This window comes from Carcharhinus amblyrhynchos, chromosome 9 (assembly GCF_965287045.1).
Source record: "Carcharhinus amblyrhynchos chromosome 9, sCarAmb.v2.hapA, whole genome shotgun sequence".
Taxonomy (NCBI): domain Eukaryota; kingdom Metazoa; phylum Chordata; class Chondrichthyes; order Carcharhiniformes; family Carcharhinidae; genus Carcharhinus; species Carcharhinus amblyrhynchos.
In genome coordinates, this window is record NC_137332.1 from 80,789,640 (window position 1) to 80,815,358 (window position 25,719).

The window sequence follows — 25,719 nt, forward strand, 5'->3', positions numbered from 1 at the left end:
CTCAGCAATCCTTTGCAGCAGCACAGCTGAAATTTGGATTGCCTTGAGGCAACAGTCCCATATCCACGTGAGCTGCATTCTCTCAAACTCATCTTGATTCAAAATTATTGTATTGTCGCGAATGATAACAGAATGGTCAATCGGCAGCTCCCCTGCCTTTTCTACTATGGCTCTGCATATCCTTAATCATCCAATTCACTCCTAAAAGCCACAACTGAATCTGCCTGCACCATATTCTCTGGCAGTGCATTCTAAATCATAACCACCCACTGCATAAAAATGCTTTCCCTCTCAGCCTCACTGATATTTTACAACGAGTAGACTACATCTGCATTGTCACTGTATCATTAGAACCATAGAACATTACAGCACAGAAACAGGCCTTTTGGCCCTTCTTGGCTGTGCTGAACAATTTTTCTGCCTAGTCCCACTGACCTGCACCTGGACCATATTCCTCCACACCCCCTCTCATCTATGTACCTGTCCAAGTTTTTCTTAAATGTTAAAAGTGAGCCCGCATTCACCACTCCATCTGGCAGCTCATTCCACACTCCCACCACTCTGTGTGAAGAAGCCCTTCCCTAATATTCCCTTTAAACTTTTCCCCCTTCACCCTTAATCCATGTCCTCTAATATTTTCTCCTCTAGCCTCAGTGGAAAAAACCTGCTTGCATTCACTCTATCTATACCCATCATAATTTTATACACCTCTATCAAATCTCCCCTCATTCTTCTACGCTCCAGGGAATAAAGTCCTAACCTATTCAACCTTTCTCTGTAACTCAGTTTCTCAAGTCCTGGAAACATCCTTGTAAACCTTCTCTGCACTCTTTCAACCTTATTAATATCTTTCCTGTAATTCGGTGACCAAAACTGCACACAATACTCTAAATTCGGCCTCACCAATGTCTTATACAACCTCACCATAACATTCTGACTCTTATATTCAACACTTCGATTTATAAAGGCCAATGTACCAAAAGCACTCTTTACAACCCTATCTACCTGTGACGCCACTTTTAGGGAATTATGTATCTGTATTCCTAGATCCCTCTGTTCTACTGCACTTTTCAGTGTCCTACCATTTACCTTGTATGTTCTACCTTCTTCTAGATGGTCAACTATGAACTAGCTGGATTTTTATTCATCTAGCAATCCCTATGATGATCCTTCTTACATCCTACATCTTACATCCTACAACACTAAGATTTTACAGCACAAATTTGACATCACCAATTACTGCTCAGTTGCGATGACTATCACTCCTTGGGTGGTGTTCCCTTCAGTGACATTTGGCTCCTCATCAAGGTGCTCGAAAACAACACAATTCTTTATTTCCAGGTTCTGAGCATTAGCAGGCTTTGTTACCCAACTAAATCAATTATAGAAGATTGAAGAACAGTCTGAACAAGTCTTTTAACAGAGTCGATAGGGTAGATGAGAAAAATTTTTCTCAGGAGGTTAATCAAGAATGATGAGGCACAATTTTAAAACAGAGCCAAGACATTTGGGAGGAAAATCAAGACACACTAATTCAAACAAAAGATAGTACAAATTTGGGACACTATGGATCTTGGGACTATTGGAGCTTTCAAGACAGAGTTCGGCAAATTTTGTGAGGTAGAGTGTTTAGGAATACAGAGAAAGATGAGTGCCAGGCCATCCAAGATTGAATTGAATGCAGAGAAACAGAATGGCACCGTTCTGTTTCCATCCCATACCTGGCAGGCAGTTGCATTCATAGGTCTGGTCATCATTGATTGGTCGGCAGGTGCCCCCATTCATGCATGGCGATGGTGCACAGGGGACATAAACACTCTCACAGCTGGCCCCAGTGAATCCTGGCTTGCACAGGCAGTGATATGATCCTGGCACATTCTTGCATGTTCCTCCATTCTGGCACAGAGCCCCGGCGCTGCACTCATTGATGTCAATCTTGCATTGGGATCCGGTGTAGCCTGGAACACAGCTACAGGTGTAGTTATTTCTTGAACTGCTGCATTTGCCCCCATTAGCACATGGCTGAGAGGCGCAGGAATCGACATGCTGGCAGTTTTTACCTATTGAAAAGTTAAAACAAGATTTTGAGATTAAAATTACTCTTCATTTCCCCCCACTGCCACACCCCACAACATAAGGTTGCACCATAAAATACAGCCATGGCTCATTGTGGGTTCAAGGACCCTTCAGCGACTTCAGAAAATTATTCAGTAGTGAGAGTGCTGTACTGTCTGAGGTACCACTGTTTTGGACGAATCAAACCTCTGTTTGCTCTCACAGATGGATATTAAAGTTTTTATGGCTCTACTCGAAAAGGTGTTGGCATTTTTGCTCCATGTTATGGCAATAGAATCAATAGTTAACTTGAAATTAATAGATTGTTAACGATTCTATTAAAGGGGCAATTGATATGGAGTTAGGTTGCAGGCCAGCTATAATTTCTTGAATGGCAGAATAAGCTCAATGAGTAAATTCACGTACTGCTTGCTGTTCCTGTATTCCCCAATAAGAAAGAACAGGAATGTTTTGTCTCAACGGTAGTTTCCAATTCTTAGCCAAATGCATATGGTTATTCTTACCTATCCATCCTTGCTGACAGTCACACTCATATTTCTCAAGAGTAATGAGGCGGCAGGTTCCTCGATTTTGGCAGGGATTGTTCGAACAGACATTGGTGACAGTTGTCTCACAACGTTCACCCGTAAACCCCAAAGCACAATTGCACGACCTCTGTACTTTCCCTGAAATGGCACATGTTCCTCCATTGAGGCAGGTTGAAATCTGGCAGGGGTCCCGGTGCTGGCAATATTCACCTACAAATCCTGATCGACACCTAGGGGCATGAGAGAGGTAGAGAGCTCAAATTAGTCACCTGCTACTTTCAAAGATGTCTGAAAGAACCAATAAATAAAATCACTATTTGCGCCTGTACATTAAACACACAAAACCGCTGGGAAAAATTTTTTTTAAAAAATCAACCAACTGAAATCAATGACAATTAACTGCAAAGCAATGCCATGAACCAGCCATCTACATGGGTTCACAACTGTGTAACTGAATTTACAAAACTCAGTGCTTTAACAGGGAAGAAAATGGGGGAGTGGTTTGGAAGGACTGGTAGGCAGACAAATATTTGGAGCAAAGTCAGAGTGACATTATAACTCCAGTATATTGTGCAATGGACTAACTCTCAAAACCACATCCCCCTTCTTATATGTACGTATTCTGAAAAATATTACTCCAATTTAAATTATCGTTCATGTGTTTATGTTTATCGTGCAACCCAACCAATTGAACAGATATACAATCTTACGCCAGGCCTCACCCCGTGCCTCCCACAGCCAACCTTTATAAAATGCGAAGACTCCCCTCCCCCAACATCAGAGAATTTTAGAGAGTCACAGTTATTCTTACTAAAAAGGTGGGATTATAAATTGCAACAGATATAGGTAGGTTACATGAGTGGACCAAAATGTAATAGATGGAGGTTAATGTGGATAAGGGTGCGGTTTTCTATTTTTCCAACAAAAATGGATAAAGCAACATATTATCTAAATAGAGAGACGTCGGGGTGCTTCGATGCAGAGGGATATGGACGTCCTCGTGCACGAGTTGCAGAAAATTGCTATGAAAGTACAGCGGGTAATAAGGAAAACAAATGGAATTCTGGCATTTATACCTGAAGTATAAAAGTAAGGAAGTGTTGCCATGACGATACAAGGCATTGGTAAGACCACGTCTGAAGTACTGTGTACAGTTTTGGTCTCCCTTTTTTTGAGCAAAGATGTAGTGATATTCCAGGCAGTTCAAAGGAGGTTCACTAGATTGATTCCAGAGGGATCAATTTCTCTTGGTTTGAAGGTTGGTCTTATGGAGAGAGATTGAGCAGTTTAAGGCCTACACTCCCTAGAGGTAGAAGATTAAGAGATCTAATTGAGATATGCAAGATGATAAAAAGTAGTGACAAAGCAGACAGGGCGGATGTTTCCTCTTGGAGAAATCTACAATAAAAAGCTCACGAGGTAGCAGATTTAAAACAGATGAAGAGAAACTACTTCTCTTGGTAGGGTGGCAAATGTGTGGAATTCACTAACCCAGAATGTGGTCAATGCTGGGACATGGAGCAAATTTGAGAAGATTGATAGATTTTTAATTAGTAGTGGGTTCAAGGGTGACAGAGAACAGGTAGGAAAGTGGAGTTGAGGCCAAGACAAAGTCAGCCATGACAAATCTGCCCATTAACTTCATGTCTATTCCCCTGCTCTACTCCCATAGTCCTAACAAGTTCATTTCTCTCACATGACCATCAAAGTTCCTTTGGAAATCATCGTCTCCACCTTCCACAACCTTTGCAGGCAATGAGCGCTAAGCCTAGAAAAGGAATTTTATTTTCAAAGGGATAGACTAGGCTGGGAGCATTGGGGTGTTTCACTTAACCTGGCAGAACAAAAAGATAGGACCACGCTTGCAGCATCCTGCACAGCAGCAATGAAATTATGCGGAACATGTAAAAATTACTGATTAGATCTCAGTTGGCACGTTGTGTCAGTTAATTTTTCTTGCCTTGCTTTGAGAAATGCTTCACCTAATGCTCAGCATGGCAGAGATCAGAACCAACATGAATGGAAAGATTAAAACTGCCTTCTTCTTGGTCAAAGGAAGCTTGAACCTACATCATCTCAAAAAGGCCTTCATGCTCAAACATGTATCCATCAGTATATTTTTTTTTAAAGATCAGTGTTAAGCTTTTAAGTACTATGCTGGCCTGTTGAGCACAGGGAAGCATTTGCTTGATCTATTTTGGAGTTTTTTTTTGGCTTCAATTCTCTTCTCAGGAACCTTACTTCTGCCACGTACATGGTTTAATGTGAAACATCACAAAACTAAAGCCAATCAGTAATCAAGTAAGCGTAACTGAAATAAATAAGGAACTCCCTTAGCCATGTGACTCTGCTCTGATAATGAGTCAGTTTGAGTACTCGCTGACCAACTGATCACAAAACAACTGAACAGATATGAAATTAAACCTATAAAAATTATTCAGGTTAAAAACATGGCTTGCAGTGAAGTGGATGTTGACTCAATATATTGTAGAAATCTCAGTATCCACTTGCCAAGAAGAAACAGCATAATATCTACACTGGGGAGAATGTTTTGGGCAAGAATCATATTCTATCAAATCATTTTATTGCACCACTAGTAAAAATCAATTAGATCCCTTCTCAGAAACCATCATGGAATATGAACAAACCTTCCATTGAAATTGTAAGAGCTGCCAGGAGACTGGATGACAATTAGTGAAACAGCAAAGAGGGGAGGCAATAGCCTCATGGTATTATCGTTAGCCTATTAATCCAGAAACTCAGCAAATTTTCTGGGGACCTGGATTTGAATCCCATCATGACAGATGGTGGATTTTGAATTCAATAAAAATATCTGGAATTAAGCATCTGATGAGTGAAACATCAGTGCAACTTTAAGAAGTTTTTTAAAAATCATGTATCCTGTGGTCGTAAGCAAACTTTTTCAGGTTATTTTTCCCTCATTGTTACCGGGCTGGCTACGAGAGTCTTTTTATTGCTACTTAAACAGGGGTTTATTTCTTTTTACCAGAATGTTTATGACTCTGCACTTAGGACAAAAACAGGTTGGCAGGTTCAGGTGATAGGAGTTTTTAACTGCCAGTTTGAGCTCTAGTTTTAGAAGGGGCATCAAGCTGAAAGGAAGTCTCTCCCTCGTTTTGAAAATTCTGCTGGCCACCTGAAAGCAAGGTCTTGCCTTTCTGGAGGGGAAAATCTGCTGTTGGTGCAGAAATGGCATAGCAAGTCACTCAGTTCAAGGACAACTAGGGATGAGCAATAAATGCTGACAAGCCAGCGACGCCCACAAATTAATAAAAAACAGATGGGAAGGTGTTAAACTGTGGACTGGGTGACTCAAGCTTGTTCTCTCTTCGCTAGGAAGCTTCTAGGCACTGCATTCTGGCAATGGTCATGCCAACATGACTCATGTTACAATACTTGTTTCTGTCTTTGGTTTAGAATCCCTGGTGTTTTGGGAACATGTTCTGACCTCAAACTGTTCTTAGAGTATCCAGGGAATTGAAAGCGTCATCCAAAGGTCTCAAGTCCAATATCAAGTGAGCAGGGATCTTTACTGTGTTAAATCAACGAAAACGGTCTTTTGTTTGTGGGATTGGTTCGAATGGAACACATTAGATATACCTGTTAAGGGTTAAATATTATAGTGGCTGTTCAGTTTCTTGTTTGCAATTGATAAAAGTTCTTGCTAATTTTCTTACAATACATGTCAACTATATTCTTAAATAAATTTTGTTTGATAAAAGCTCTCAAGTGGGTCATTTGAATCATACCTCATGCATATCCTAGCCAAATTCAAGAGCCAAAACTTACGATCCAGGCAGGCTCCATAAAACACTTGAGTTTCTGACCTGAGCCACAACAATGACCATGAAACAATTGTCAGAAAAAAAAAACGATCAATCTGGTTCATTAATGCCCTTTAGGGTAGGAAATCTACCATCTCTAAAAAGGTGGCTGACTCTCAACTACTCTCAAATGGCCCAGCAAGCCATTCAATTCAAGGGCAACTCAGGATGGGCAATAAACGCTGTAAGAAGTCTTTCAACACCAGATTAAGTCCAACAAGTTTATTTGGCAGCACTAGCTTTCGGAGTCTCAAGCTCCTTCATCAGGTGAGTGAGGGCTTACGTTCACAAACAGGGCATATAAAGACACAAACTCAATTTACAAGATAATGGCTGGAATGCAAGTCTTTACAGGTAATCAAGTCTTAAATGTGTGGGAGGTTGAGCTTGAGTTGCCAAAAGCTGGTGCTGCCAAATAACCCTGTTGGACTTTAACCTGGTTTTGTGAGACTTCTTACTGTGCTTACCCCTGTCCAATGCCAGAATCTCCACATCAATAACTGCTGACCAGCCAGCAATGTCCATGTCCCACAAATGAATGAAAAAAGATGGGAAGGTGTTAGACAGTGGGCTGGGTGACTCAAGCTTGTTCTCTCTTTGCTGGGAAGCTTCTAGGCACTGCATTCTGACAACAGTCACGTCAACATGACTCATGTTACGGTACTTGCTTCTGTCTTTGGTTTAGAATTCTCAAAACTAAAGTAGCGAAAGAGCTTCATCAGGAGAAGGATGGAAATATACAGCATTTCAGTAGGTGAAAAGTAACCTTTTAAATGTAGTTTCCACACATTTACTGCATTAAACATTGAATTCTTACTTGGCAAAGGAAGAGTTAACACTAACCGTGATTGGAGCAACATTTTTAGCTATTGAATTATACACTTATCATGTATCACTCCTCGACACAAGAGTCCTATTCTCTATATTTGCATTCCTATGGTCTGAAACTCTCGCAACCTGTTTCCTTCCTGCCCTCATCTGTCAGTTACCTGCTGTCATCACATTCCTTTACACTAGACAGCACATCTGTTGAGAAATCTCTACCTGCACCAGCCCAGTTCACCTTCCAGCACCATTCTCTCAGCCCATGAATAAACAATGAGCTATGGAGCTGACACACCTTAACAGGTGCCAAATGTAAGATTCACAGAACCGATGACTGGTTACAGCAGAGGAGGCCATTCAGCCAGTTTTGTCAGTGCTGGCTTTCAGCAAGAGCAACTTTATTTGTCCGATTTCTCTTCCTTTTCCCCCAAAACCCTTTTAAAAGCCATAACTATCTCTGCTTCAGCACACTCACAGGCAGTTCATGCCAGATACTGACTATTCACTGCAATAAGGAAAAGATTTTTCCTCATATTGCTACTGGTTCTTTTACCAATCTAAATTTGTTTCCTCTAGTATTTGATCCTTTTGCCATCGGAAACAGTTTACCTTTTCCACTGTCCCGACCTCTCAACTTTTGAAAACATCAAATCTACTCTCAACATTCTCTACTTCAAGCAGAACAGCTCCAGCTTCTCCATACATCCTCACAAGTGAAAGCCCTCATCCCCAGAATCGTTATCTTTTCTGTACCCGCTCTCATGCTCCACACACTTCCTCAGATGTACTGTCCAGAATTGAACACAATACCCCAGATGAGACAGAACCATAACTGTGGATATGTTGACAGTCACTTCTTACTTTTGTCCTCCATGCACTATTTATAAAGTCCTGGATACCATACGCCTTAACCTACCATGGCACCTTCAACAATTTGTGCACATACACCACAAAAGGAACATAGGAAAATAGGACTAAAGAGCAGCAGTAGATCATTCAGCCTTTCAAGACTGTTTCATTCAATAAGATCAAGGCTAATCTGGCTGTGCTCTCAACTCCACTTTCTCATCAGCTCCCTTGCCTGTCAAAAAAAACTAGCTCGCTCAACGGCCCCTCGTTCTCCCAATCTTTCTCCTGCTGCAACAAAAGCTAAACGCCAAAGCCAAGTTTGTAACGAAGCAACCTGGTCATCTGATCTCTGAATGCTTGTATATCAATTTAGAAACTTTTCCAATCGCTTCACTCCAAACAATTCCTAATAAATGTGCAGTCCTCAAAAGAAGTCTGTCATCACTCTTGGGAAAGGTGGTGAGAGGACAGACAACAGTTACACCCACCAAATGGGGAGCATTACAATTTGTGCAGTATGGTTAAAAATAAAGAGTAAATTAAATTGCCATTTGTGATGATTTAGAAATCCAGTGCAAAAGTGCATGTTGGGCACCTTTTATATTTTGTACCTCCATGAAGGTGGCACAACACTAGAGTCACAGGAAATAGATTCAACAGCATTCTTCAGTACCCTCAACCCCCTTTTGACAACAAGCGCAGAGTCCATTTCCACCGAGTTTCCTAAGGAAATGCATGTCTGTCTTTGATGTACCTTTCCACAATCGCTCAAAAGCTTCTTTCCAACTTCTGAGCTGCAAGATGGCTGGGTGAAGCAGGGCACTTTGAAGACACAGTGAAGATTTCAAATCAAACCTACAAGGTGAAAGTTTCTTCCCTTTCTCTCTACCAGCTTCTCAAGTCCTGCGTGTGAGATGAGCTCAGTTTCAAACCAGCCATCAGTGGACCAGTGCCTACACAGTATTTGGGTGAAGGGTGCCACAAAGAAAGAAACAAGAAAGTGAATAAAGGAGTATTAAAAATGAATTGATGGGAGGCCCACACCAGGTTACTGCAACCTGAATTATACCTTCATTCACAACAGAGTCCACTAGATCCTCCTAAACAGATGGGATTTTTGTTGGGTTTCATTAACCTTGAAAGTACCTCAAGGTTTTTTAATCTCTGGTGCGTCATAGGTCGAATACACATGCTTAAGATTACCAGTTTTATCAGTGCGCTACTGGACTTTAGCCAGCAGAGTCAAGCTATGAACAAATTATTCAACTTCAAGGCACTTGTAATCACATCCTACAATGTTGGTTCCAATGTGGCATGAATGATTGTCTGACTTTGCACAAATCACTTAAAATAAATACTTAAATATTTCTCCTCACCTACCTCCTTCTTCTCACCTCAGTAACTACAAATTAATACTTCTTTGGTAAATGTTGAAGATTATGGTGCACAAATTTGAAACTGAGCATAATTCCACCCCTCATGTACTAGCCAACATTCATCACTTAACCAAACGCCAACAAAACAGATTCACTGGTCACTGATGCCACAATTCTCTGTGGATGGAGTTTTGGCTCAACTGGCTGCGCCATTTGCCTATAACACACCAGAAACTGGACAGCAACTTGCATTTATACACTGCCTTTAATGTGGTGCTATGTCCCAAGGCACCTCACAGCAGCACCATCAGGCAAGTCAACACTGACTCAAAGGCAGATATATCAGGACAGTATACTGCTCCTTTGAGTGTGGATCAGGTGACTCCAGGCATTTAGTTCCTCTCAGTGTGGGACCCTGCTGGGCTGTCTTAGACCTGACTGTGAATCAGTACACACCTCAATTAAAGAGCTTCCAGTGTTCAAGTTATCAAGCCTACATCATGATTCTTTATGCATCCTTAGTCCATAGGGGTGTGCATAATAAATACCAGGACAGAAACAGAGATAACTATAAACCAATGAACATCCAAATCACATAGCATGAACAAACATAGACCCTCAAATGCAGAAACAAGTATGAATGATAGAAGGGATGGAGATTGGGCTGGGATTAAAACAAAAAAAAATGACTAGATTAGAAGCACAAAATAATAAATGCGTCAAATACTACAACATCATTGCTAGTGTGAAGAACTAAATCTCAGGGCATTATTTCACAGTTGGGGAGTTATCCCCAGTATCCTGGACAATTCTGTTTTACTGCCAATAATCCTGATCGCCAGTGTTTAAGAAAAAGACCTCCTTCATCTCTCTCATGCCCATTCACTCCAATATGCACCACCATGGCCTTAATTTCCTCAATACAGTGGTGCACAACTTAATAATCCATCTCAAAATTCATCCTAACATATCTTAATCTCAATTCCAGATAGCTGCTCATCAGCTTCTTCTATTTAGAAGAAACTTTGATGCAAATGCCACAGGACAACTCAACAGAAAAAATAATTTCTGTTTACCTCCAGACCTTAGCCTCTCACTTGAGTCACTCCTGAGGTCATGAATAGTGCATTGCAAATTCAAGCTCTTTATACTTTGAATATGTCAACAGTAACTGTAGTACAACTTAATTTAGAAACTTCTTGGTTGATTTCACATCTCACAATTTGATTGTGAACAAAATGAATATAATCTTTCAGAAGTTAAATGTTCACATTAAAAATCCAGAGATTGGCCCTGCTCCAATTTTTTCCATTGAATTTACATGTTTTCCCAACGTCAAAATCATTTGCCCACAGCAAAACCGAGAAATAATAAAGAATTAAAAGACAACTGGTCTAACAACACAATAGAATGTACTCATTGTACTTCATGCACACAGGTGGTTTGTGAAACACCTGCACAGGCAAATTGTTGCATCAGAGCACGGTGCATTGAAATGCACTAGCATTGAAATGCCCTAGCGAATTGAGGCCACCATGACCAAGAGATTTGTCAAAGGCCTTGCCAACAGGTTTTTGTTTTTAATATTTAAGGAGGGATGGAGAAGGACAAGAATGCAACAGTCTGCAAAGGTTTCATTGCTGTTCAGTTAACCGCTATGATCTTGGGTTTGTGGCAGAGGAGTTGGGGGAGCAGGTGTAGGCTTTCACATTGTCAGGGTTTCCTCAAGTGGTACAAAGCCAAAGAACCAAAGTCTTAGAGTACTTCAGTTGCCTAGGCCCTAAGCTCTGCAAGTCCACTACCTAACCCCTCCAACTCTCTCTCCTTTTTAAGATGCTTCTCAAATCTTATTGCTGATCAAGATTTTGGTCATCTGTCCAGTATATCCACATTTGGGTCCTCAGAGTGTTGACCTGCCTGATAGTGCTTCTGTGAGGTGCCTTGGGACATGGTACCACATTAAAGGAACTGTATAAATCTAAGTTACCGTCCAGTCTCTGATGTTTTATAGACAAATGGAGCCGCCAATTGAGACTAATCTCAATCCCACAGACAACCATGCAACCAATGGCCAGTGAATCTGTTTTGTTGACACTGGTTAAGGGATGAATGTTGGTTAAGGGATGAATGTTGGCCAGTACATCAGGGGTGGAATTGTACTCAGTTTCAAATTAGTGCACCATGATCTTCAACATGCACCAAAAGTAGTATTAATTTGGTAGAACAGAAACCTCAGCATTCTCCCCACCCTCAGGGAAAATAAACAAGATGTTGCGTCTCGGGTGCTAAAAAAGCCACAATAATTAAACATCGAGCACAGTTCCTGCACATGAATGTGTGCCACACACACCCTATGGTTTGCTGGACTAAAAGATATAAAATAGCAAACAGGAACTTCAGCAGGGAGTGGGATAAAATCGTATAACAAAGTGGGAAAATCCAAGGTAAGTACAGAAAAAAGTTTTGTTTAAATTCTAATTTCTGTGGGAAAGGTTAAGATCTCTAAATTGCTAATTATTTTTAGCAATCTCTACTACACTCAGATGTGCTTCCACATCTTTCATTCCTCTGCATGAAATAAACAGAAACTCCCTCAGGCACCGGGGGGAACGGCTAAAAGCATTTCAGAACCAGGCCCTTGGCCAAGGCGTAGCCACATAGTAAATAAGATTATCATTGCATCAATTCCTCGGAGATATGTAGGACTGCAAGCACCAGCCACCCCTGTCATAATGCTCAGTCCCCATGACGACCGTGTGCAGTCAGTACGCCCATGCTCAATGCCCTGGCTATGGCAGCACTCCAGAACAAAGACTCACTGAACTGTTTCTAACAAGGCACTGCAGGGACGCACTGCAGATTAGCAGTGAAGCGGAAGGGGCCAGCAATACTTCAGAGCTGCCAGTCACGTGATCTTCACGCCACCCTGTCTTCTTCCAACAGACAGAACATTTTGTTTTTTAAAAGAAAAAGTAAAATGCAGCCAGCCTAACTTTTCTTCCTCTCCTGCAAGTGTTGATTCATTCTCAAGGACAGTCACAGTACCGGTCCCACAAATTACCAACCCTTCATATGAAAGCACAAGTGATTTGCCAGGAAAAGTACTGATCAGACTTGGAATTCTTTTAAACTCCAAATAAATAGCTATTCTGCAATTCTCCTTTACTGTAGCCTACATGACTCAATGTGAAACATATAGTGTGAGAGATCAAACTTGCAAAGAGGTTTTTCGTTCAAGGTGACATTTTGGTAGTGAGTGAACTGCTATGTACATTCAGCTCTTTACACAACGAAACCCACTCACAAACAAATGTCTGCTTTCACCCAGTACTTTACATTATGCCAACAAATGAGATAGGCCACCGTCATTCTACATAAACGGCATGGAGGCTGTTCCTTTGAAATGGCATGCCCAGTCTGCATTTTAACTGAAATGTACCTGAAAGGGTGTTTCAGAAATGATGATCTAGTTTCACACCCCAGAGTAGAAGGTTATGTTCAAGACCCACTCGGAAGATTTCAGCAAACACAAGTCTGGGGGAACATTGCAACTGCCGCTCTGAAGGAGTCCCGCATTGTCAGAAGTTCCGATGAGATCTCAAGCTTGGGTCTGGTCTGCCTTCTCAGGTGGAGGTGGTGAAGATAAATCTCAGGGCATTATTTCACAGTTGGGAAGTTATCCCCAGTATCCTGGGCAACATTCCTCAGCCAACATCTCAATCAGGAGCTTGCTGTTAGATAACAGGCTGCCTTCTTTCCCATGCTGCAACAGTGACTGTCAAAAGTATATTACTGGCTGCGAATCACCATGGGGACATTCTGCAATCATGAAAGGCACTGCATAAATGCAAGTTTGTTCTTTCAAAAGTCTACATTTCAGGTGATCTGCATCAGATGGAGAAGTTCAAATCGAGTACCATCCATTTCAAGTTCTAAAACCACTGCTTCATTTCCCTTGCCTTGCTGCCAGCACATTCAGTGCTGTTCTGCGCTATGGGCTCTGGTGCTTTACCCTAGTTTCACAAGGAAACAAAAAAAAACTATACTTTTAAATGTTGCTTCCTCTAACAGATGTGTCCTGCCTGCTGCTAGTTGACTGTGACTAAAGTGAGGTGAGAGAGACACAAATGTTGGAAGTCACTACCTTCCTCTAACCCAGTTTGTAACGGAACAGCTGTGTTCTACGACTCATCTATAAAACCAAAAACCTGAGAGGAGCAAGCTTCCCCCTGCTAAATGAAGACATTAAGTAAATTAATTCACCAATTCTCCTTGATTGCAGGGTCACCACTCTATTACTTGCTGCTTTCAGAAATTTATTCCGATGGTCAAAAAGGACCGTACGAGGAGAGGTAATAAGCTGTGGATAATGAAGGAGGTGAAGGAAAGTGTTAAATTAAAAGCGGAGGCGTTTAGAGTAGCTAAGAGTAGTGGGCGAGAAGAGGATTGGGAGAGGTTTAAATGTCAACAAAGATTGACAAAGAATTTGATAAAGAAGGGTAGGAGAAAGTATGAAGCTGGGCTAGCGCTTAATATAAAAAAGGATAGCAAGAGTTTTTATAAGTATATAAAAAGGAAGAGGCTGGCTAGGGTGAACGTTGGACCCTTAGAGGATGAGAAGGGGGACTTAGTGGTAGGGGATGGGGAAATGGCTGAGGTCTTGAATAACTTTTTTGTTTCGGTCTTCACGGAGGAAGACGTGAATAATTTACCGGGTGTTAGAGATGGAAAGGTGGTAGAACTGGAGGGTCTCAATGACATTACTGTTACTAGAGAGGTGGTGCTCGACAGACTGGAGGGGCTGATTGTGGACAAGTCCCCAGGACCGGATGGAATGCATCCGAGGGTTCTGAAAGAAATGGCGGAGGTGATAGTGGATGCCTTGGTGGTTATTTTCCAGACGTCGCTGGATTCCAGGGAAGTGCCGGAAGATTGGAAAGCGGCTAATGTTACGCCATTGTTTAAGAAGGGTGCCAGGCAAAAGGCGGGGAATTATAGGCCGGTTAGTTTAACGTCTGTTGTAGGTAAAATGTTAGAATCCGTCATCAAGGAGGAAAATAACGAGGCATCTTGAGGGGAATTGCTTGATAGAGCAGACGCAGCACGGTTTCGTTAAGGGGGAGTCGTGTCTGACAAATTTACTGGAGTTCTATGAGGATGTGTCTAGGGCGGTGGATAAAGGAGAGCCGGTGGATGTGGTCTTTCTTGATTTTCAGAAGGCGTTTGACAAGGTACCTCACAAGAGGTTATTGCAGAAGGTCAGGGGACATGGAGTTGGGGGTAGGGTATTAGCGTGGATAGAGGACTGGTTGTCAAATAGGAGGCAGAGAGTGGGGGTCAATGGGTGCTATTCGGATTGGCGGATGGTGACTAGTGGAGTGCCTCAGGGGTCGGTGCTGGGGCCTCAGCTATTTACCATTTATACAGATGATCTGGAGGAGGGAACCGAGTGTAGGGTGTCAAAATTTGCTGATGACACCAAGATTGGTGGAACGGCAAATTGCGCGGAGGGTGTGGAGAGTCTGCAGAAGGATCTAGATAGGCTGGGCGAATGGGCCAGGAACTGGCAAATGGAATTTAACGTTGGCAAGTGCGAGGTGGTCCACTGTGATAGGAATTATGGTAGGAAGGATTATTACTTACGTGGAGAAAAACTGCAGCAGGCGACGGTGCAGAGGGACCTCAGGGTCCTTGTGTATGAGTCGCAAAAACCCAGCTTGCAGGTGCAGCAGGTGGTCAGGAAGGCAAATGGGATGCTGGCCTTCATAGCGAGGGGGATTGAATATAAAAGTAGGGAGGTCTTGCTGCGGCTGTACAGGGCATTGGTGAGGCCGCAGCTGGAGTACTGTGTGCAGTTTTGGGCGCCGTACTTACGCAAGGATATTTTGGCCTTGGAGGGAGCGCAGAGGAGGTTTACTAGGCTGATACCGGAGTTGAGGGGGTTGAGCTCTGAGGAGAGGCTGAATAAACTAGGCTTGTACTCGTTAGAGTTTAGAAGAATGAGAGGGGATCTCATTGAGACATATAAGATGATGAATGGGATGGATAGGATAGAGGTGGAGAGACTCTTCCCGCTCAGGAAGGACAGTAGGACTAGGGGGCACAGCCTCAAGATAAAGGGGGGGGCAGTTTAGAACGGAGTTGAGGAAGAACTTCTTCACTCAAAGGGTGGTGAATCTCTGGAATGCTCTGCCTGTTGAAGTGGTGGAGGCTACCTCGCTAAATATTTTTAAGATGTGGGTTGATGGGTTTTTGACAAGAGAGGGGATTAAGGGTTATGGGGAGAGGGCAGGAATGTGGAACTGAGCCACGACAGATCAGCCATGATCTTATTGAATGGCGGGGCAGGCTCGAAGGGCCAGATGGCCTACTCCTGCTCCTATTTCTTATGTTCTTATGCTCTTATGCTGTTTGGCATACAAGTAGTCCTTCACTGGAGCTTCACCACGTGTGCCTGGTGCTGTGCCTGGCATGCATTCCTGCACCCTTCATTGAGCCAGAGTTGATCGCCTGGTTTGATGGCAATGGTAGAACTAGGGCTAGGCCAGAGCACAAAGCTGCAGGTTTTCGTTGAATACTGTCCTGCTGTAGGGTTGCCAACTCAGGCTGAACGTAGTTCAGGAGACGTTAGCAGAAGCAACGTTGCAAAAAGCCAGCAGAGTACAGCAAATGGATTCTAGGTTTGAGTTGGTTGAACAAACAGATCCACAAATAAAATTCCTGCCCCACCCCTTCTTAAATTGTTGTTAGTGCACAATAATTGCAGCAGGAGGTATAGTGGAAATTTCAGCACAGAAAATCTCAATCTCAACTGCTGTGTACAGTCTGTCTCAGGTGTACCCAGCCACTATTCTCACCCTTTACCTGAACTTGTGGTATCACTTGACAAGTCACGTCATTGCTCTGACCACTATCCCTCCCCCATCCATGCCGTCTTGGCCTCAGTAGCCTTGGAGTCATAGTCCGTTCTCCACCCAGTTCCACTCTCCCCTGGGGACAATTTAATATTCTTTTCAAATCTCCTGGAAGGTTGGTTTTGGACACGTGGAGATCAATGTCGATTCCAGGAAACTCCGGGCCATTCCAAGGTTAGTAGCATGATGCTGATGGCCATAACTCTCTTCCATCAGGAAAAAGATACAAAAGTCTGATGTCACATACCAACCGACTGAAGAACAACTTCTTCCTTGCTGCCATGAGGCTTTTGAATAGACCTACCATATATTAAGCTGATCTTTCCCTACACCCAATCGTAACTGCAACACTATATTCTGTACCCTCTACTTTAATTCTCCCCTATGTATTCTATGAATGGTATGTTTTGTCTGTATAGTGCAAGAAACAATACTTTTCACTGTATCCTAATACATATGACAATAATAAATCAAATCAAATCTGCAGAACGGATTGCCACTCTCAAATCAACCTTTACAACCACAATACAGGAATGATGTACATACAGAGAGCAGTCCATTACCTCCTAACATGGGCTAAGGCCATAAAGTTTGGGCCCCTAAATTTCTTTGGATCGCTGTTGCTCATAACTTTTCATTAAGAAAGCTCTATCCTTTGTATGTCCACAGTGAATGACTTCACATCTGCATACACTGAACTCTTTTGAGAAAAGTTTAGTCCATTCTCTTAATCTCAATATCTTTTTGTAAATTTATACTTCCATCACCACAGATTACAATGTTAGCAACAAATTTGGTTATGTGGAATCCACTTTTGAACTTCAAAGTTCCACTTCTGAAAGTCACTCAGTCTCGCCTTAGCTTTTGCAGCGAGGGGCCAGGTCTAGCCCCTCTGTCCAGAGGCAAAGAAAATGCAACTTGAATTAATTTTCATGGAGAATTACTTCTCTGTACCCAGTGTTCATTCCAAAATGTTTATATTGTAATTACAACTGTGTCTCGACCCAACCAAGGAAGGAAATGAACTGTTATCAACATCAATCCCACCTTCTGCAGCATGCCCTGTGGCAAGAAATGGATTGCAGCATTTTCTGATTTCTATATCAGCTCAGTCAAAGAGAACAGTATTGACCCCAGATGACAACTGCTTTCCTCCCACAGTATCACTGCATGTAATTTTCCTCTCAAAAGCACAAGATAACTCATTTCACAAGTCCTGCCCATTCTTTTCACTGCATTTGATCAAAATTACAATGCTCACGTCAGCCCTCCACAATTGTCTTCTAAAAGGTCGTCAGTCCTCTCTCTTGTTCCATTCCACTCCCAAATAGTCACTTTCCTAGTCAGATGATGCCTAGCCCCCTAGTCTCAATCTTTCAGACAGATTTCAGAAAGACTTGCAATTACATAGAATTCTATGCAGATTCATTACATCCCAAATGCTTTCAGCCATTTAAGCAGTTTAGAAATGGAGGCAGTCTTGTCATGTTGGAAATGCAGCAACAATGAGGATCACTAAAAGGTGATCTCTGCCCCACTGCTCTCTGGCCCAGATCTTCTGCATGCGTCTTAAGTCAGTCAGTGCATCTTGTATGCGGTTTTAAGATGCCACATTAAACACTCAGTGCAGTTACCAGGCAAGTCCACAGAATTTGCATATTTAAAAGTCACTTGGGTGCTTGTCACGCAATGCAAGTCATCAACTTTCAACTCTCAATGTTGAAGTACAGATTAAAGGCTGGCAAGCAGAGAAGAGCAAGTACAGTAAAATAAAAGTTGTGCATGAAAGGACCAGGATGATGCAGGGACATGGGGCACATATGAAAGAATAAACAAAGTTTATTGGGAAGCGATGCTAAATCTAAGTGAGGGCCATGAACAACACACAAACTAAGCACACAAGAGGAAAAAAAACCTGAAATAAACACAATGGCAACAATAACCTTCATTTATACAGCATCTTTAATGTAATAAAATGTCTCAAGGTGCTTCAGAAACTTTAAAGAAACAGTAAAACAAAACACTGCAGATGCTGGAAATCTGAGATAAAAAACAGAAAAAGCAGAAAATGCTCAGCAACCAGGTAGCACCTTTGGAAAGGGTAACAGAGATAGCAAACTCTGTTTTTATTTCATTATAAAAGATAAGACAGTGAACTACATAGAGATAATAGGACAGGTAATTGAATACTTGGTCAAAGAGGTAGGTTTCAAGGAGTGTCTGAAAAGGATAAAAATGTGGTCGAGAAGCCGAGAGGTTTAAAGAGGGAATTCCAGAGCTTAGTTAGGGCCCAGGCAGCTGGAGCCACTAAAGGCAGAGCAATTAAAATTGGGATGCTAGTGAGGCAGGAATTAGAGGCGTGCAAATATCTTGCGCAGTTGTCAGGCTGCAGGATTCACCAGAGATAGGGAGTGATCAGTTAAGTATGGACTAACAGGAAACATTGTTAAAATTCCATTCTGAATTTAGTAATGATTTAACTCTGTTCTGCTGACAGAGCTTCCAGAAAGCACTAAATCAATTATCTATTGGTGCCAATTTCTTAAGCACTGCAGCTCAATCACACCATCATGTTGTTGCAAAATAAAGTCAGACAGGATCAAGAAACCATTAGGTCACCCTTTGCACAACCATACAATTGTGTTATCAAAGAGCTGCAAAGGACAGCTGCTGCAAGATCTTCCAGATCTGTTTCAATTTAGTTTATGTTCTTTTATGTTTAGAAGATTAAATTATTTCTTCACAAAAAAAGTGATAGAAATAGTTTGTGAAACTTTAGATCGTGGGAAATCAGTCACAGGCTCATCTTGCCAGCCAGGTAAACAATTACACAAACCTCCCAGTATCCCAGACACTTCAATGCAAATCGACCTGCATCTTTTCAATGTTACAGTTTGTAAAGTGACTTTAACAGCGGATGCAATCTTCCTGCAAGGTCTTCCATACAAACAGGTACAGATTCTTCACATATTCTCTTTTGTTCCTACACAGAGACAGGTCCTTAATCTTTGTTTGGATTCTCAGAGGAGAAAATGATTTTGAGAAAAATGCAGCAAAGTGTCGCCCTTTCAAGTGAACTTGAATGCAGCTACTTCAAGTGGGAGCAGTAATCTGTCAACAGACTAAGAACAGGATGCTTGCACAAGACCTTTTGGCTGAGCTACAACCGTGTGCAGTGGTGAACATACATTTTGGTATGGTCAAGCCCCTTGCAAATACTAACAGTCCCAGAGACCCATACCCAAACTTGTGAAAGACAATGGCAGTTACCAGAGAAGGGTATAAAAATACTAAACAAGGTGCAAAGTATATTTACTAGGATGATACAGGAAAGGAGAGGGTACAACCATTAGTAAACACTAAAACAGGCTGAAGTTCTTTCTCTACAAAACTGCAGGGTGACCTGGTAGAGATATCTGAAGTTGTGAAAGGTTTTGATTGAGTTGACACAAATGCTTTCACGCCTGTAAATGGTTAGGTGGCAGTCCAAATCAATGTCCATAAATACACAATGTTCACTATTTAATCCAATATGAATTCAAGCAAAATTCTCTTTATTCAAACAAGATTAGAATGTGAAACTTGCTACTGGAGGTGGTAATTGACACAACAAGCACAAATTAATTTCATCCAAAGCTAGATAAATGAATGATGAAGAAAGGAGACAGCAATGGAGCTAAAACAAAAGGGGCGTGCTCAAATGGAATATTAACTTTGGCACAGACCAGTTGAGTAGAATAGTCTGTTTCTCCGCCCCAAGTTCTATGTGAAGAAATACAGTGCCATTGTTATCAAATAGTCAAAACAACATGCCATAAATCAGCAAACGCAGAGACAAATGTAAGATTATATGATGATAGATAAAGAGGAAAGTATCTTTTGGTGATTCACTAGGACCATCTTTCCCCCACCCTCCAAGCTCAGAAACCCAACAGGGCAAGTTCTGCATTAGAAAGTGAGGTTGGGAGAGGAGATACCATGAAGAGGTTGTAAAATGTTGGAAAGTAAGAGCATGGAAGCAAACCAGAGTCTCGGGAACAGCAGTCCTTTTAATCAATCAATCATCGGCATGCTTAACAGGACTCCTGACCAGTACTGTTGCAGGTCGTTTTGTCAAATAAAATCCAATGAGGCATTCACAAAAAAAAAGGTCCAAGTGTGGCATCTGAGCAACAAAAATCTTTTTAATGTTCAACAGTAGGGGGAGAAATTATTTCTTTTTGATTTCACACAGAACTGAAGGGTTGTATTGTCTGTAACTGAACAACTAACGTGGATGAATATGCTGAGCTCCTCTGGTAACCCCCTCTGCAGCACAGCGAGCTTATTGTTTTACTCTTATTATGGCAACACTCAGTCCTTCAAGGTCAGACGATTCGTGTACAGTGAGCCATTTTTAATTAAAAACAAAACTCTCAATCTCTTCATGTGCACTCTGATATAGAAGGCATTTTGTTCCAATGTGGGGGAAAAAAACTTCAAAATAAAACAAACCTACATTTCCTCAGAAATGATCCTGCCAGTTACTGAGCTTCATAATTTGTCCAGTGTTAATGTTACACCTTTGCGTGGTTAAAATTCTCAGTTCCTATCACTGACACTGATCAGTCAAGGGGAAGCAATAGGAGAGATGGGGTGGAACAGCCAATGAACAATTTGCTCTTGGGCAAAGCCAGGTAAGGGTTTGGGCTTCAAATTCCCAAGCTCCACCACCAGGTAGCTTTGACAGCAATTACCGTCCATGACCCTGTGCATGTGCATAATGACCACTTTGGATGGAGTTCAGACAAAGAAACTCTTACGACCACTTTACAATTCCCCATTCCATACATGAGCCATGTCCTGTGAGTGACAGATGGTTCACAAATTAAAAATTGAACCTGCTGACCGGGTTTCACAGCACTCAGGATCTTTCACACCCTTGATCTATAGCTAAATAGACAAGGACAGTAGAAGTAGGGGAACACCACTATCTGTGAGTTTCCCTTCATGCCCCACACAATCATGACTGAGGACACTATCACTGTTCCTGGGCCAAAATTCTGGAACTTCCTCCTCAGCAGCACAGTGGATGCACCTATATTACATTAGCTACAATACATCAAGAAGGCAGCTCACCAATGCCTTCTCAAGAGCAATTAGAGATGGGCAGTATATATTTGCCTTCCCAGCTGTGCTCACATCCAGAGGACAAATTTAAAAAACAGGAGAACTGAAAGGCTTTGTGCAACAACAACAACGAGTGGACCACCAATTGTGCAGTGCTCAAATGAGTTGTACTATCTGGCACAATCATGGATATTGGTCATAAAACATTTCTCACACCATTCTCCAACTCGAAGAGTATCAGAGACCAAGCCTCCAAGAATCATTTCAGAAAGAAATTTAGAAAAATTCTTAAAACTCCCCTTAACCCTAGCAATAATGACAGGACAGAACATGTTGACCAAAGTGCACCTAATGCAAGACACATCAAGCAATGAACACACACTTAACAATCTGGGTGAAGGATGGACCAATGGAAGCCATTGAGTAAGTGTTAACAAGAAATTACCCAATCTCAACATGCATTCAACTAAAATTCCTGAAATTTATTTCAAGCCCATAACCATAGTCTTCATCTAACTTCATTCCCTCAGTCACAACAGGACAGTACCATCACCGAGTCATTTAGTTTTGTGTAACTGACAGGCTGCACTGGCAAACTGAAAGCAAGATATGTGAAGGAGCCTATTAACTTTGTGCTGAACAATTCAGATATGACTCAGGTGGCTGTTGTTTCCCGTTAAAGTTATAATGAAACTTATAACTCATATAATGAAATTATGGTTAAAATCTCCTTTACTCACATCCCGATTCATACCTTATTTATATAACTATGCTTTATGCAGAAGACAAGATAAAATCCACACCAATCATATTACACATGTTGTTGGCAAGTTCACAAATCATATTCTCCAATCCCCTTATCCTCAGACAGATGGAAGGAACCATAGTAGCTGTAAGGACATAACAAAATGAGCATTAATACCCAATCACCCCAAGTATTTGAGATGAGGTGGAGTTGTACACAAAGGTGCAACTTCCAAAGGAATCTTACAATCCCCAGTGAAAATCTAATAAGCACTAAACAAAATCCCTTTGGTAAATAGAAACTTAAAACACATACAACAGCAAAGTTTGTAGGCATATTACAAATAAGATTCCTGCTCATTTCTTCTCCAAGATTTGACAATGAATGAGGCAACTATACTCATTCAGCAATCCTTACTGGAATATATTTTAGGTTATCTTGACCTTGGTTCCACAGGGTAGATGCTCAGGCAACCTAGTCTGACAACTTCATTTTATACATAATGAGCAGCTTTCAAATCACACATGCTTCCCACAATAGCTTGTTCCAAAAATTCCACTACCTCATCACCATCTTGACCTCTGGACAAAGTTGGCACTATTATTATGCCAAAAGGGACAATTACCTTCCTCAGTGAAAACAACTGTTGATCAGTTTGCCTCAGCTCCCATGACTCACCAAGACTTAACCAATATGTCACTTCAACGATTCTCACTATGCCCTCTCCCACTATCATCATCTCATTTGGACTAATTTACTGATGTTATTTTCCTTGCACAGCATTGCTGCTGCTGCTGCCCCCCCGCCCCCCCCACAATTAAAGAGAGTCTCCTCAACTTCGGTCAATTTTCGACTACTGCTTAAACCAAGATCTGCCAATTCATTTCCCAGGTCTTTCCACAGGAGAGTAGTGCAATTAACTGCAAAAGTGGGCACCAAATCAAGGCCAGCATTGTTTGCCCATCCCTAGTTTCTTTTGATAAAAATTAGTTGTTTCAGACAGCAGTGAAGAGCCAATCGCATCATATGGGACTGGAGTCAGGTTTTCATTCCTTAAGCATTAATGAACCAGGTGGGTTTGTAACCAGCAGCTACGGTCACTTTTACCAACTTTTACTCTCCTATCAGCTGCATACCCTTGCGTATGAATAGCTGTGAACCAAAACAGGTTTATTGTGCAGAATGCCATTCAGTCCATCAAACCTGTGGCTGATCTCAAATAACACTGGAACTTAAGTTCCATTCCCCACACCCATCAACATTCCCTACCAACTTTTTCTTGTAGAAATATTTACCTATCTCCCTTTCAAAGGCCATTATGGATTCTGCCTTTACTAAGTAAACAATTAACATGGAAAATGAGTACTGGGTGCTAATATTCATAATTCTGACTGAGGAATTGGGAAACCTGCAAAGGTACTGCATCCAAGGACCTAATTGCATAAAAGCTGCTCAAGGGGTAGTCAGTCACCATAGACAGGAGCTGTACAATCCACTACACAAAAATACCTTCAGTGTTCATTATGGGTGTGTCTTGTTTCTAACAACGTGGGGGAGAGCACCATCCTATCCTAATATTTTATGCACTCAAATATGTGTTCTTGTGATAACTGATAAAAACATTTTCGTTCTGATTGAACATTATCCCATTTCATGCATCAGGAAATGGAGACAGATGTAATCACCAGGTCTCAGTTTAAAATACCCAGTACTCACTCCACCTGGAGCGTACCTGAGAAATTAATCTGAAACATTTTTGGCTTTGGGAGAGAGTTGCGTGAAATTTGTTACTGCAAAAATAGTTGTTGAGAGGTGGAGGTGGAATTCATGATAGTCTTTGAAAGAAAACAAGCAAATGTCTGGAAAACACTGGAAAGAAATATTGATGGGGCAGGAAATGGCAACAAATTGGAATGCTGAGAGACATTGGAATGCACAGATGTGATGGGCTGAATAGCATGCTTTGGCTCACAGCTGTTTGTGAAACTTCCAGTATGACTGAATCAAATGGACTGTGGAGCAACTTCCTTTGTCATTGCAACATGTATTAGGGCATAGGGGCCACCGTTTGTACAGAAGTTATACAAACCAGGTTCTTCAATCAACACGGACCTGACAGTCCTAACAAACAGCAAAACATGCAATTATACAGAGTATCCTAGCGAGACACATTCTTCAAACTTCATTGCAGGATCATGTCCTCAAAACTGTTCATGGGAGCATAGTCCCATTTCAACTAATAGAACACCCACAGCTCCTGTCAAACAGAGCAGGCAACCTTTCAGAATCAAAGGATAAACCTTCAGAAAACTGCTGCAGAAAACCTGGGAGAATATAACACAGAGAAAAGGGGGGGAAGTGGGGAGAAAGTCTGTTGGACTGACACAGAATCAAAGATTCAACCAACAAGTCTGTTTGCTTTCTAATGCAAGAATCTCACAACACCAGGTTAAAGTCCAACAGGTTTATTTGGTAGCAAAAGCCACTAGCTTTCGGAGCACTCGCTGCTCCTTCAAAGCACTCCAAAAGCTAGTAGCTTTTGCTACCAAATAAACTTGTTGGACTTTAACCTGATGTGTGAGACTTCTTACTGTGTTTACTCCAATCCGATGCCGGCATCGCCACATCATGTTTTCTAATGAACACAGGAGGATGATGCACTGTGTAAATGCATGTGTCAGAGGTTCATGTACAATGGCGAAGTGGTTGGGGGTCATATGATGAAACCTCCTATTGAAATCATCCAACCAGTGTTTGTAGAAGAAGGGTTACAGAGATTCAATCCCAGCTATATTTCCAAGAGTGTTGATCTCAGCCAGCCAAAGTAATTTTGAAGGTACAAGTCAACTCAATGTCTGTGGCTTTTAAGGTGTTGGAGAAGGTGTGGTTGAGGAGGAAGAGGAACAAGAGTAACATAGAGCAATTCAGCCAGAGTTCCAGTTAATGATTTATTTTTCACTAAACACTGCATGAAAATAGATCAGAAGACAACAAATGATGGTTTGGCTGTGTTGCTTTCTGTGATTGATTAGCAGTCAATCTTCCATCAAGCCAGTGTGTACAAAAAAGGTAGAAAAATAAGGGGGCCTCCATCAATGACCTGCCCTGCAGATCACAATATTTCCCCTGAAATATTAGCCTTAGCATGTCAAAGCTGCAGTTCTCCTCATTGAAGAACAATTTCCAGTAATTGCAGATGGCTTGCTCACTACAAACAAACATTCTTGATTCACATTTCCTCAATTTTCCCTTGCCAAGAATCAAGGTGAAATTTGCAGCCAAAGGTTACATGTTACTTTGAGAGCGATCCTCACAAAAAAAAAGCACATGGCATTTTACCCTGTACTCACCCACTTTAAGCAAGTGCAGATCAAAGCCCATTTTCTAAAAAGACTTCTCAGTGACACTACTTCCAGTAGACTGGAATAATGTCGCTCCCGAAATGGAATTACT

General features: G+C 41.7%; 1 protein-coding gene across 1 annotated transcript in view; it reads right to left on the bottom strand.

The window, feature by feature from the left end:
• The window catches only part of LOC145347959 (neurogenic locus notch homolog protein 1-like), a 158,424-nt gene that overhangs the window by 96,607 nt on the left and 36,098 nt on the right, over positions 1 to 25,719 (bottom strand). The window contains exons 3-4 of the mRNA XM_080195979.1: positions 2,580 to 2,833; positions 1,722 to 2,060 (exon numbers count right to left, since the gene is read on the bottom strand). Coding sequence (XP_080052105.1) covers positions 1,722 to 2,060; positions 2,580 to 2,833 — 593 coding nt within the window. The remainder of the gene's footprint in view (positions 1 to 1,721; positions 2,061 to 2,579; positions 2,834 to 25,719) is intronic.